This window comes from Periophthalmus magnuspinnatus, chromosome 21 (assembly GCF_009829125.3).
Source record: "Periophthalmus magnuspinnatus isolate fPerMag1 chromosome 21, fPerMag1.2.pri, whole genome shotgun sequence".
Classification (NCBI taxonomy): Eukaryota; Metazoa; Chordata; class Actinopteri; order Gobiiformes; family Gobiidae; genus Periophthalmus; species Periophthalmus magnuspinnatus.
The window spans coordinates 20,669,969-20,683,542 of NC_047146.1; the positions used below are offsets into that span (position 1 = coordinate 20,669,969).

Below are 13,574 nucleotides of genomic sequence, written 5' to 3' on the forward strand. Positions count from 1 at the left end.
GCTGCAGCAGCGCTGCACCTTTGGGGAAACTGTGTCAGATGAATCGCACCTCACGTGTCTAACTGCTTCATTAACGATATTTGACAGAAGGCTCTGAGCAACTGACACTGACCGTGCGCGGGCTGTGCGTAATGGTACATGTGTGCGTAAATGTGCCAAAATGTGTTTTGATAATTATCTCCGGTTATCGGATAACTCCTGTCTGCTGTCTGCGTCAGTTTGGAGGTAATTAGCGCTGATTGTGTGTGACTGCGGCAGCGGGCGCCATATTTGCGCACAAAGGAGCTGTCAGCTCTATTCATGTCTGGCCTCGCGCGGGCCTTATGTCCGCCACAGCAGGCCGCGCGCAGCCTCATCACTGAAATGCCCGGATCATAACCGTTAAAAACAATTTTGCACACTTCATTAATTAACGTTAAATATAACGGCATCTGCGCACGCGGCGCCAAAAACACAAACACAACCAACAAACATATTGTATAGATTCGTGCGCAAGGTCCGGGGCCAGGCCGAGAGGAGGACACGGGAACAGTAGTTATTCGTTCTACTGGAAAAAAACAAACAAACAAAAAACAAAACACAAATAGTACTGGTAGCAGGCCTTTTTTTAAAATAATAACAATTAAAAAAAAAAAAAAATCTCTTAAACAAAAGTACAAATAACCGTGGGGTTATTAGGTCTGTCATTTGAACATCTTAAACATAGACACTCTGGGGAGCAGAGTTTTAAATGCTGAATAAAGGCTCCCCCAGACTCGGATCAGTTTAACTGAAAGTCAGAGAGACGCATGCGCCTGCACACGGCCGTGCACGCGGAGGGGTCTGGTGCACGCGAAGGGGTCTGAGCACAGTGGGATGCTGTGATTACCCCGGTCCCGCCCCATTCCTCTCCTCCGCTGCTGATTGGTCCTTAAGCTGCATTCAGAACAAGCTCTCGTGACCCTCCTCCGCGCGCTATAAAAGCCCAGTGCTCACTAGGCGTGCCAAACAGCTGTCACACGCGCTCTGGAGTAACAGGTGGATTTGCCCTTTGCGTTTCTCAGCAGCCTCACAACTCTCCCGGTAAGGACCTTCTCTCTGTCCCGCGCGTCTGTCCGCTTGTGATACGGTCACACATTTAAAGTTTGACTGTTAGTTTATCTCAGAACTTACATTTTTATAGGCCTAGTTTTACTTGAGTCCCGTTACCTCGTCCTAACCCCGTGTCCCTCTGTTACAGACCGCTGCCATGGAGTCTGACACGAGCCGCGTGTCCAGCAGACCGTCCTCTCCGGAGGTGGACGACATCTTCATGTCCACGTTAAAGAAGTCTATGCACGGTTTCTCCGGGACCGTGTCATCCACGCAGAGCGACTCTCCGGAGGTGGGACTGCGCGGCCTTTCTGCTGCAGAGGAGGACGCATTGGCTTTGCGCATGTCCAAAAAGGACCGCAAACTTCTGTCGGAGAACGAGCTGCAATCCATCCGCCTCAAGATCAACAGCCGCGAGCGCAAGAGGATGCACGACCTGAACGTGGCCATGGACGGGCTCCGCGAGGTCATGCCGTACGCGCACGGGCCCTCGGTGCGTAAACTGTCCAAGATCGCCACTCTGCTGCTGGCGCGGAACTACATCCTGATGCTCAGCAACTCTCTAGAGGAGATGAAGCGCCTCGTGAGCGAGATCTACGGCAGCAGTGGGCACCACGGCGCCTTCCACCCGTCCGCGTGCGGCACCATGACGCACGCGGGCCCTGTGCCCACGCACCCTGCGTCCTCTCACCCTGCGGTGCATCACCCGTTGCTGCCGCCCGTGTCCAGTGCGTCTCTGTCGGCCCCGCTCTCCGTGTCCTCGGTCAGACCTCCGCACGGACTTCTCAAAGCGCCGCCCGCGAGCAGTTTCCAGCACTGGGGCGTGAGCGGCATGCCGTGCCCGTGCAGCATGTGCCAGGTCCCGCCGCCGCACGTGCCCTCCATGGGCAGCGTGAGCGTGCCACGGCTCGCGGACTCCAAGTGACTGCGCGCGCGCACTGACGGACTCTGCTCGAACCTTGGATCGGGTTTAATTTAAAACTTTTAAAACTGTTGACAGACTGTGCAGCTGGAGGCCCGCGCGCACACATAGACCTGTATATATTAGAAGAGTGTTATAGAGATATTCTATATTAGAGTCACGCGCCCGCCTCACGCGCACCTTCTCCATCACCGTCTGTCTCTGATGGACTTTATTGTAAATACATTTAAAGATATTTATTTACTTATTTTGGACTGATTTCTGATTCTCATGTTGGGACTGAAATGTGAAATAAAAAATATTAACTAAAGTAATTTTTCCCTTGTTGTATTCTTGCCATAAAAAACACACAATTTGTTTATATGTAGGCCTAAAAACAGCTCAGTGTGATTCAGTAATAACCAAATCTCTTATTTCTGTTGCTGCTAAAGAAAAACTTTATTCCATAATTTTTACTCATTCACATTTTACTTATTTGCATTTTACACTTGGCCGAATATCACCGGATTCATTCCAGACTTTGCATGTAAAAGTATTCTAGACTTTGGCACACAAACACAGAGAATCTTATTTTTATCGATCTATAGGAATTTTTATTAAAACAAACAAACAAAAAACAACAACCATATATGCTTAAAAACAAATACTGGGAACTACAAAATCTGAAAATGTATTAGCGATTATTGTGCCAAAAAAACCCAAACAAACATAAAAATAAAAAATCTGAATAAAACTACATTCTAGGCAAACCTGGTAAAGGCAAGTATTTAAAGAGTTTTATCTGAAGCACTTGTATGAATGGGTTTTAGCCGCAGAACAACAGCGAGTGACTTAGGTGCTCAGATGCCACATGCAGGTATAATGAATTTAAATGAAGACAGGAAAGACGTCTATATTTCAGACTTGTTCTGATGCTGTTTATATTTCAAAAAATGAATCCCAGATTTAATTTGTTAATTTTAGACGGTGCTAAATTTGAAAGTACACTATTTGCCTGTCATCTGTAATATAATATAATTTATAATAGAATTTGTAGGCCTAAGTTTGAGTTTTGGATTTCAACAAAATTAAATGGTACAATTATTATTATAACTTCACCATAATGTCAAATAGAAATGAATTAGTGTCACCCACGTTTCATTTTTGTGCATTATTTATTCAGTCCACAGCGGTTGTGGTAAACCCTGGGGCAGACTGGCAGAAGTGAGGCTGCTAATCTGTGCCATCGGCCTCTCCAACCCCCGTGGACACAACAGTACACACAAGAGCCACTGTCGCACTTGATATTTTCAGAGGTCTCCCATCCAAGACCAAACCTCACTTAGCTTTTGAAGACAAGATTTGTTTTTCTATTTTTCATTAGTTTTTAATAAAAAAAAATCAAAAAAATCAAAATTGCCTATCAGTCAATATAAAGAAAAACAGCTTGATTTTTCCCCAAATCCTCTATCCTTCCTCTTAGTCACATTCTATTCTATTCTATTCGCTTCTTGTTATATGCAAAAAACACTGTCAGATTCTTCCCCCGTTCAAACGATATAATATTTTGTTTTGAATTGTTAATCGCTATGGCAACAATCCTAATTTTTCGTCAGATTGAAACCAGGGTGAAGGCGTGTGCGTGTCTCCATAGTGCAGCAGATGCAGAGCAGCTTGCCCACGCTCGGTCCATGTTCCCTGACTTCCTGTCTCCTCTCTGTGAGCGAGTCTGAATATTCATACACACATTTGTTTATTTGACTCATTATCTGATTTATTCACCGTCCTCCAGTGCAGGGCGAGGGCGTTTTAGAGGAGACAGGAACACAACAACAAGCACTTTGGAGTATAGTTTTAAATGGTATAAACTGGCTTAAGTTGGCTTAGTAGTAAAGTCATATGGTATCGGCATTTGTTTGTTTGTATAGTGATTTGAACTGATTTATTATTCTGTATAACACTTTGAATTGCTAATTGTGTTTAATTTGAACATATATGCCACTAAATTCATCTGTAATGGGTTGACTTGATGTAAATTTGAGCTGTGAGCAAAATGAAAATATATCTGCAGTCTTCGGTTCGATTCTCAAACCTTTCTATGTGGAGTTTGCTGTGTCCTTCATTGCTGTGGGTTAGAAGGATGGGTCAAATGCAAAAGATATGGAGGCACAGAGGCAATGGCAAGAGCTTTCGCCCCAGAAGACCAAAACCAAACCAAATCAGGACTAAACTGGGATCAAACCAGCCAAAACCACAAGCTTTGACAAAACAAATCTGACAATGATGTGTGATTTCCGTCCGATTAACCAATCACAGAGTTGCACGGACCATTTGTGTCAAAAACAAACATGGCGACTTATGTGTAAAAAGGGAGGACGAGGGAAGGGATGAAGCAGAGGTCTGAGAAACAGTATAGACTTTTACAGAATCAACAGTTAAAGCACCAAACTATTATTTATCTTAGGTAAAGTAGATAATTTGTTCTGATTCGAAAGGAGATGTCTTCCGCATTTGAGAGACACATGATAGAGGCTGTGATTGGACAGTCCCAAGTTAGGACCATAGACTGTGAACTAAGAGAGCCATAGCGTTCAGCTCCACTCAACTGAAGCTCACTGAGGATAGCCGTTATGGAGCGAATTTGGAGTCGAGTCCCATATTTGGAATCCCGACCACAAGTATCCTAGCAACCAAGAGCCAATCTGGAGCGAGGCTGTTGAAGGTAACGCCCTTTCGCCGCTGGTTTAGCAAAGAGTGGGTGCTTAGCAATGCTACAAATCAAACCTGTATCGTACGCTAGTGGGAACAACGTCAAGGAAAGAAGATACCTCAATGGTCTGATATTGATCTTAATATTTTCATTTGTGGACAAAATAGTTAAATAAAAACACAAGGATCACCTACAAACATTTTAAGACCAAAGTGAAGAGCCTGACAGCAGCAGTTATAGAGACAGGGGCCACAGTTTTTCAATAGAAAGTGAATTGGAGCCAGAGCCGATGGAGCCCTAAGCTAGCAGGTTAGCTATGTCCATTTATTTATACTGTCTATGATTAGCACAGATGATCTGAACAGGATGTAAAAGGGACTGGCTGGTCAGGCAAGTATCAAACCTGGACAAGTATACGCCCTAAAAATAACTACATAGATCAATTTGCTACAGAGAAATATAATCAAATTTTTGTTATAGATTCCAATGGTATAAAAATAGGCTGATTGAGATGTGGGAATTGTCTTTAAAATGAATTATGCATGCCAAAAAAAATACATTTGAAAGGATTAAACAACAGACAGAGGACTTGTGTGATCCCTGGACCAGTCAAATAAGTTGTACCTCCTCGGAGCAGTGACAGCTTGGGGTTTTCAAAATGGCAGCTGCTCCTCTCCTGATCCGCTACAGTCTTAAATATTCATATCTCCGCGGACGACACAGCGCACAGATGTACAGCCTTTCAGCGAACGCACCGTGTTGTGTTCGCTTGTGTTGGTCCAAAAGATTAGAGCGGGCATCAAAGGTAGCACCAAGTCTATGGAGGAATAATACAGAGGAGATACACAAACATTCAACCAGCATGAGACAAAAAAAGGATTTAACTTTGACAAGAAAATAAAAAGCAAAATAACAAGGGATTTGGAGGGAGGTAAAGAGGAGACGGAGGGTCACTGTTTCCCATGGGATCAGAGTTTACTGCAACTGTGCAACATGCAAGAGATGGGCTACATTGGTGGTCTCCTTAAAGTGCATATGAAATAGTTCACATCATTGTATTTAAGATTTTACAAAAAAATTATACCTGGAGTTTAATTCTGGTGAGACTAGGGTTAGTATATTTATCAATTTACTTCCTGGTTGGACATAAGCAGCAGATGTGACATATGTAGATGTAATTCTGCAACTGTTACCTAGCAACCATGATGTTAACAAGGGCCAAAACGTAAATTATAAAATAGTAAATGAGATAAATAAAAACAGATTGCAATACCTTTATTTTGTTGCTTAAACTGTTAAAAAAAATGCTTCATTGCTTGTAAATTGTCTCTGCATTTTGGACACTATAACACTATTTCTTGTGTTTTTATCAGTGGTGAAGGACGTACTCAGTTTTGTTACAGAAAAAGTACCACATGAAAAAATCTACTTCAGAAAAAGTCTTTAAGTACCCCTTTAAATATGTACTTACAGAGTAAAACGTACTTTTGAGGCATATTTTGAGGTCTTATGGCTTTGGCTGGTTTTGATAATGTTTTATGTTGAATTTTGCTCAACAGAAACAATTGAATCAATATTTTTTTCTAGCTGTTTTGATCCTCAGACTTTTCAGCAGGTCTTAAACAATAATGAAAAACACTTTTACTTTTCAGTACTGTTCAAAAATGTAGTAGAGCTAATTTAACACAGAGTTATGTTAGCCCAAACCTTTTCAGCCTTAAAGAACAACCACTTTTCTCACATGAACAAACCCTTGAAATCCTGCTGTTGCTGTTGTAGTAGGGTCTCTGCTGCTTTCAGTCTGGATTCCTGGGCTGCAGGTCAAAAGAACATACAGAGACTTTAGGAAATTGCACCAGAAGCAAAAACACCTCACAAATTTCTCTCAGAGGTTTAAATATTCACAAACATGAGGCAGCGCTGTGTTTTTTCTAACTCGAAGTGCGATGCTGCACCTGGGATTCAGAATACTCACTTTTCCAATACTTTACCCAGATGTGAGTCTAGTCACTGGTGAATCTCCCCAAGTTCAGATGGTTGTGTTTGGTGGGTGAGGTGGTAGAAAGAGTGACCAACATTAAATTCCTGGGGGTGACCGTGACAACTCCTCTACTACCTGAGGAAACTGAGGAATGCCAACATCCCCAGACCACTGATGGTCAACTTCTACAACTGTGCCATCTACACCACTGTCTGAGGAGAGATCAGTAACATCTACATCTGAGGAGAACCTGTGTGACGGGCACCATCCTGCTCTTCCTGCTGCCACCTGCTGCCCTCAGTTAGAAGGTACAGGTCCATACAGGCCAGAACCACCAGACTGACCAGCACCCAGTACCCTCTGAGTGTGAGGCTTCTGGACAGTGCCCCCTCCCCTCTCTGCTCCCCTCCCATGGACAGTAACCAGATCCACCAATACAATAACATTGAACTGGACTTTGCATTGTTGCATAGTGACCTAAATAAATCTGACTGGATGTCCTGTGATGCCCTTTCTGCTGCTGCTGTTTCTGTTTGTTACACATGTGCTGCACGGACGTCGTTTTTGTGCCAATGTTTACACTGGGGTTATTTATGGGCTTATTGAATTGGCTCTTTTGTATTGCACTTTACATCAAAACTATGCAGTGCTTCATGCTCTAAACATAATTTTGTTGTTTTCTATGACAATGGCAATAAAATCGTGAAGCTTGAATCTTGATTGACAAGTGGATTAGCCAATCAGGGACATGCATGCTCCATTCATATAAAAGAACAGTAGTGGATGAAGTAATCAATTTTGTTACTTAAGTAAAAATACAGATACAGGGGTAAAAAGATACTCAAGTAAAAGTAAAAGTATCACATGAAAAAATCACGTGTAAAAGGATTTAAGTACCTGTTTAAAAATGTACTTTAAGAGTAAACAGTAAAAGTATTTCACACAAGTGTTGTTAATTTGTTAGTGTAAATGTAGCAATTTTTTCTGATAAATTTTGTGTGTTTATTTTTGTTTGCTCAAAGCCGAACCTTGAACTCGAAAACTTTAGCCAAGATGTTACCACAAGCACAGCAAAAAAAACCAACCCTCAAACACAAGAAAAGTACTTTTACTGTTCAGTTCTGTTGGAAAATGTAGTGAAGTAGAAAGTACAGATACCTGCTCTCAAATGTAGGGAAGTAAAAGTGAAAAACATCCACTGTAACATTCTACTTAAGCACTTTACTACTTTACTTTACTTTTTACCTTTCACCACTGTAAAAGAATAAAACAAATATTACAGGCGACCAAAAAACATTATGTATTTCTGCAGACTCAATGAGCAAAGCACTAAACACTGATCTGTCACTGAAATAAACAAATCTGATTGCACGGCTGTGGTTGGAGTGTGGCCTGACGATACTGACCAGACTGATATAAAACATACAGTATGCAAATATTACTGAAACCAACATGTTACAATGTTTAATAAGCTCTGAGTCCCCCCTCCTTTTGATCCGTGCACTAAATCACTCCCCCTGTCACAACACAATTAGAGTTCATTGCGCAGATGAAGCTTATGCACATCGCACTAGGATTGTGTAGCTGTAGTGTATTGTTTTGTATCCTGTTTTTTTAATATTTATGAAAAATGGCAGTGCAGGAGCATGAGTTAAGTAGACGTACAGGTCAAATGGTGCCTGGAAGACATTACTCAAACTTGCATGGATAACATATAAAACCTAACCTAAATATACCTGATTTACGTCTGTGTAATCCCTCAATCGTCCAGGTCTGATCCATAACAATTTGTCCAGTTGACAGATTTAAACTTAGTCTTTTGCTATACCTGATTTAGCATACTACCCCATCTTTAAACACAAACAGTACTTTAGAGTTTTACCCTGGTTTTGTGCTTGCAGATATTCAGTCTTCACTTTCTGTTACGCCAGTGCAGCACTCATCGCGACGAGTATTGCGTCGGTATCGCATTTGCCCAGGTGAAGTGGGTCCACGTTTGTTACAGGGTCGTGTGTGGAGTCCCCCTCAGTGGACAGGACAGAGGGGACCCACAGCAGCAGAAACAAAGCAGTAGTGTCCATGATTAACAGAAGGAAAACTGAACGCTCTTTCTGCTGTCCACAGTGTAAATGTAGGATGAATAATCTGCTAGGACCCTGCTAGGGGCACATTTGTAGATAAGACAGTCAATAGTTTCCAGTAACCAATTGGGTGAAGTCCAAGTGAGGTCTTGCACTTTCTTTCTATCCAGTTGTTAAATTAAACCTTTGCAGTTCTGCTGTTTACTAATTCACATTTCAATACATTCTTTTATGACTAGTGTTATTACAAATGCTAACTGTGAAAATGTGTTGTTTAAATCCATTTTGTATTTTTTCTTAAGTTTTCAGACAATCTAAAAATGTATGTGTATGCTAATGTGGTCATTGTGTCACCATGGAGTTCCTAGTTTAGTTCTTGTTTTAGTCACAGTTAAGTTCTGGTCTAGGCTTGTTCTAGTCCTGGTCTAGTCCTGGTTTAGTGCTGATCTAGGCCTGTTCTAGTCCTGGTCTAGTCCTGGTCTAGTCCTGGTCTAGTCCTGGTCTAGCCCTGGTCTAGTCCTGGTTTAGTTCTGGTCTAGTCCCGGTCAAGTCCTGGTCTAGTTCTGGTTTAGTCCTGGTCTAGTCCTGGTCTAGTCCTAGTCTAGTCCTGGTCTAGTCCTAGTCTAGTCCTGGTCTAGTCCTTGTCTAACCCTGGTCTAGTCCAGGTCTAGTCCTTGTTTAGTCCTGGTTTAGTCCTGGTCTTGTCCTGGTTTAGTCCTTGTCTAGCCCTGGTTTAGTCCTTGTCTAGTCCTGGTCTAGTCGTGGTCTAGCTCTGGTCTAGTCCTGGTTTAGTCCTGGTCTAGTCGTGGTCTAGCTCTGGTCTAGTCCTGGTCTAGTCCTGGTTTAGTCCTTGTCTAGCTCTGGTCTAGTCCTGGTTTAGTCCTGGTCTAGCTCTGGTCTAGCTCTGGTCTAGTCCTGGTCTAGTCCTGGTTTGGTCCTGGTTCTGGTTTAGAGCTAAGACATATTTTAATACATTTCATGTTAAATCTTTTATGATTAATGTCATTACAAAGGCTAACTGTGAACGGGGAAGGCATTTACCATGTACCTCTGCCTTCTTTTGGTCATTGTTTTAAAGAGGGGAATTACACTTTATTGGGTATTAATTGTTTTAATCACCATGTTACCTTTTGTGGTTTCAAAAATGTTATATTCACCAAAAACAACATCTTAAAAAGGTTCGGGGTCATACGGTGGGAGGATGGGGAACTTCCTGGTTACGATGGCTTGTGGGCGGAGCCTTAGACAAACCTATGCCTAATCGAAAGTAGGGTTCAAACACAGTGAGAGACCACAAAGTTTACTCAAACATGCATGGATTATGAAAAGAAAAACAACACTTCAGACATGGTTTGGATGAGGAAACAAAGTTATAACACTGTAGAATGCTTAAACAAGTTAATTTAGCATAATACTCCCTACGAAATAAATGAATGAATAAGTGACTTGAAAGATTTTACACCAGATGTCCTTGCTGTGGACATTTTTGAAGAGATTAATAATGTCATCTTCCAAAAATCGAGCCAGTATAATGCATAATATAGGACGTTTAAATGTAATTGTAAAGCCCGGGTGATGCTGCTTGGTGTCTATAGTAGTTGTTTCAGTCAGATCAGTGGTTTGGGACAAAGAGCGAGAGTGAATTTAAACTAAAGAAAGTGAACTGACTAAAGTGAGTAGCAGAGGGTCCATTGTCCCTTTGAGAAGAGGATTATCTTGAATTTTAGATCTTTGGATATTCATGACACAGGATTAGACTTCAAACAAGAGCAGAGGACACCATGCATAGAGATGTATACATGCGCTAGGCTGGTGCTTCTCAATACTAACTCAGAATATATCAGATTTTTTAAATGCCAGGTCTTAAAAAGTGAAAAATAGAACTGATTACTTTTAAACGGTTTGCAGCGGTTCAAAGTTCACTCCGAGCATCACAATTATTCACCACGATGAGCTCATAAGCACTTTTCACAACTTTCAGGGGCTAGACAAGAGTTTTGATACTTTGATGTCATCAGCGTTCCCTGGGGAAGTGAAGCTAACTGGAGGCACTGCTCTGTCTGAAGTTCTGTAACTCTAGTTAAGAGTTTCATCTGTTTTGTTTTAACACTATCTGATCATAAAGAGTTGATTTAGTTAGAGCTAGAACAGGTGAGCTGATTTTGCACTGTTAAACAAGTCCCTCTCAAATTACTGTAGCTAGAAAGGATTAGCCAACAGTTTTCAGTTATTCAGTCTCACCTTTTTTGAGATCAAAACTCCTACACTCGACCAGGAACACTCATATTGATCACAGGGTCCTGAAAATGTATTGTTTAAATCTAGTTTTGTATTTTTGAGTTTTCAGACAATCCAAAAATATATGTGTTTGCTAATGTGGTCATTCTGTCACATGGTGTTCCTAGTTTGGTCCTGGTTTAGTCCTGATTCAGACCTGATTTAGTCCTGGCTTAGCTGTGGTTTAGTTCTGGGTCAGTCCTGTTTTAGATCTGGCTTATCCCTGGTTTAGTCCTGGTTTAGTCCTGGTTTAGATCTGGTGACATGTTTTAATCAGGACAGTGAGTGTATTCTCATGTTTCTGTGGAACATATGTCTAAAGTCTGGTGCTCCCCTTGAGTCCAGTTCAAATCAGATTATCTCCTCACTCCAAGCTTCACCAGCTACTCACACTTTGCAATGTAAAAACAGCAATAAAAACCTGCTTTAGCCCTGGTTAAGTCCTGGTTTAGCCCTGGTTTAGTTCCTGGTTTAGTTCTTGGTTTAGTTGTAGTTTATTTCCTGGTTTATTCGTGGAATCAGTCTAGCTTGTTTTGTATAGTCCTGGTTAGGTTAGTATGCTCCTATAGCCCTTGGTTTAGTCTTTGGTCAGTATTTCATTTTTTAAATCCTGAAATAACCCAAACTAAATCAGAAAAATCTACAGACAATTAGGAATAACCAGAACGTAGGACCAAAAAGGAGGACAGTATATGAAAACTAAACCAGGTCCAGGCAAAAATGGATCTACATTAATGCTTTTTAGTTCAATTGAATGACATTTTTCATTTTCTACATTCTAAATTAAAGGTGCATTATGTAGATGTTTCCCTGCTTTGCCTAGAATGTTCCACAGTATTTGAAGCATTTGGCTTGTTTTGCATTTCTTTTCAATGACAGGTGTTTTTATTGCAAATGCATTCTTGCATTAAGCGTGGATGCTTCTTCACAGATCTGATCCATAACATAGCCTTATGGTGTAACTTTACCGTGGAGCATCTAAACAAAGCATTAACATCTCCATGGAGACTAGAAGGTGGCAGACAGAAAAGTTGCATAGCGCAGCATTAAATGCCCTTCCGCTCATAACTATCCAGTGGTACAAAACAAGTCTAAGAGCTCCCTGTGGATAGAATTGTTATAATGAGTTTTAAACTACAGCTGGTTTAGTCCCAGTTCAGTCCTGGTTCAGTGCTGGTTTAGTCCTGGTTTAATCCTGGTTCAGTCCTTGTTTAGTCCCAGTTCAGTCCTCGTTTAGTCCTGGTTCAGTCCTGGCTTAGTCCTGGTTTAGTCCCAGTTCAGTCCCAGTTCAGTCCTGGTTTTGTCCTGGTTTAGTCCTGGTTTAGTCCCAGTTCAGTCCTGGTTTAGTCCTGGTTCAGTTCTGGTTCAGTCCTGGTTCAGTCCTGGTTTAGTCCTGTTTTAGTCCTGGTTTAGTCCAGGTTTAGTCCTGGTTCAGTCCTGGTTTAGTCCAGGTTTAGTCCTGGTTCACTCTTGGTTTAGTTCTGTTTTACTCCTGGTTTAGTCCTGATTTAGTCCAGGTTTGGTCCTGGTTCACTCTTGGTTTAGTTCTGTTTTAGTCCTGGTTTAGTCCAGGTTTAGTCCTGGTTCAGTCCTGGTTTAGTCCAGGTTTAGTCCTGGTTCACTCTTGGTTTAGTCCTGTTTTAGTCCTGTTTTAGTCCAGGTTTAGTCCTGGTTCACTCTTGGTTTAGTCCCGGTTTAGTCCTGGTTCAGTTCTGGTTTAGTCGTGGTTCAGTCCTGATTTAGTCGTGGTTCAGTCCTGGTTTAGTCCTGTTTTAGTCCTGGTTTAGTCCAGGTTTAGTCCTGGTTCACTCTTGGTTTAGTCCTGTTTTAGTCCTTGTTTAGTCCAGGTTTAGTCCAGGTTTAGTCCAGGTTTAGTCCTGGTTTAGTCCTGGTTCAGTAATGGTCTTCAGTTTGATCAGTGAGGATTGAATGGGGAAGCTGTGGCTGGTTAAGATATATGCATGAGCAGGTTCACAACAGGAGGTAGAGGAGGGAGCGGTGCATCGTGGGTAATCTCTGGGGGTCAGGGGTTTGAACTGTGGAGCTGCTGGTTTCAGGGACAGATGTGACCACCTCAAACAGAGTAGAGTTACACTGACAACCATCTGGCACCAGGCTAATAATATTAATAATGAGTTTATCAAATACTACAGGGACTTAATAGAGATATTCACCCAGTGGCTTCACTCTAATATGCTCCCCCCATTAGTGCTAAAAATGTAAAAAACAAAAATAAAACTAAAAATGTAACTTTTTACATCTGTGGAGAGGCGACCCTGCTCAAGAAGAATAAGAATGCATGTTTTTCAAGCTATTTTTGTGAGCAATAACAACATGAATAAATGCAAGATAGATGTTTAATGTCATACTGAGGAACATTCCAGGAAAAGCAATGACATATCTACATAGCACCCACTAGAAAAGTTACATAATGCACATTTAAAGCTATAGAAGAGCTTTTTAGTGCAAAAATAGACTAAGATGAAGGCATGTTTTCATTTCTTTTTCAATTTGGTAGTGTTACTTCTCTGAAAAACATGTGTCCTTACTCTG

General features: G+C 41.6%; 1 protein-coding gene across 1 annotated transcript; it reads left to right on the plus strand.

Annotated features, from left to right (window-relative positions):
* The first annotated feature begins 995 nt into the window (after positions 1-995).
* Positions 996-2,240, plus strand: olig2 (oligodendrocyte lineage transcription factor 2). The gene is made up of 2 exons (XM_033987233.2): positions 996-1,062; positions 1,220-2,240. The coding sequence occupies exon 2, from the start codon at positions 1,229-1,231 to the stop codon at positions 1,994-1,996; it is 768 nt and encodes a 255-aa protein (XP_033843124.1). The 5' UTR covers positions 996-1,062; positions 1,220-1,228; the 3' UTR covers positions 1,997-2,240.
* Positions 2,241-13,574: the final 11,334 nt, after the last annotated feature.

Coding starts and splice junctions, on each gene's coding strand:
- olig2 (XM_033987233.2), top strand. CDS start 1,229: ATGGAGTCTGACACGAGCCGCGTGTCCAGCAGACCGTCCTCTCCGGAG.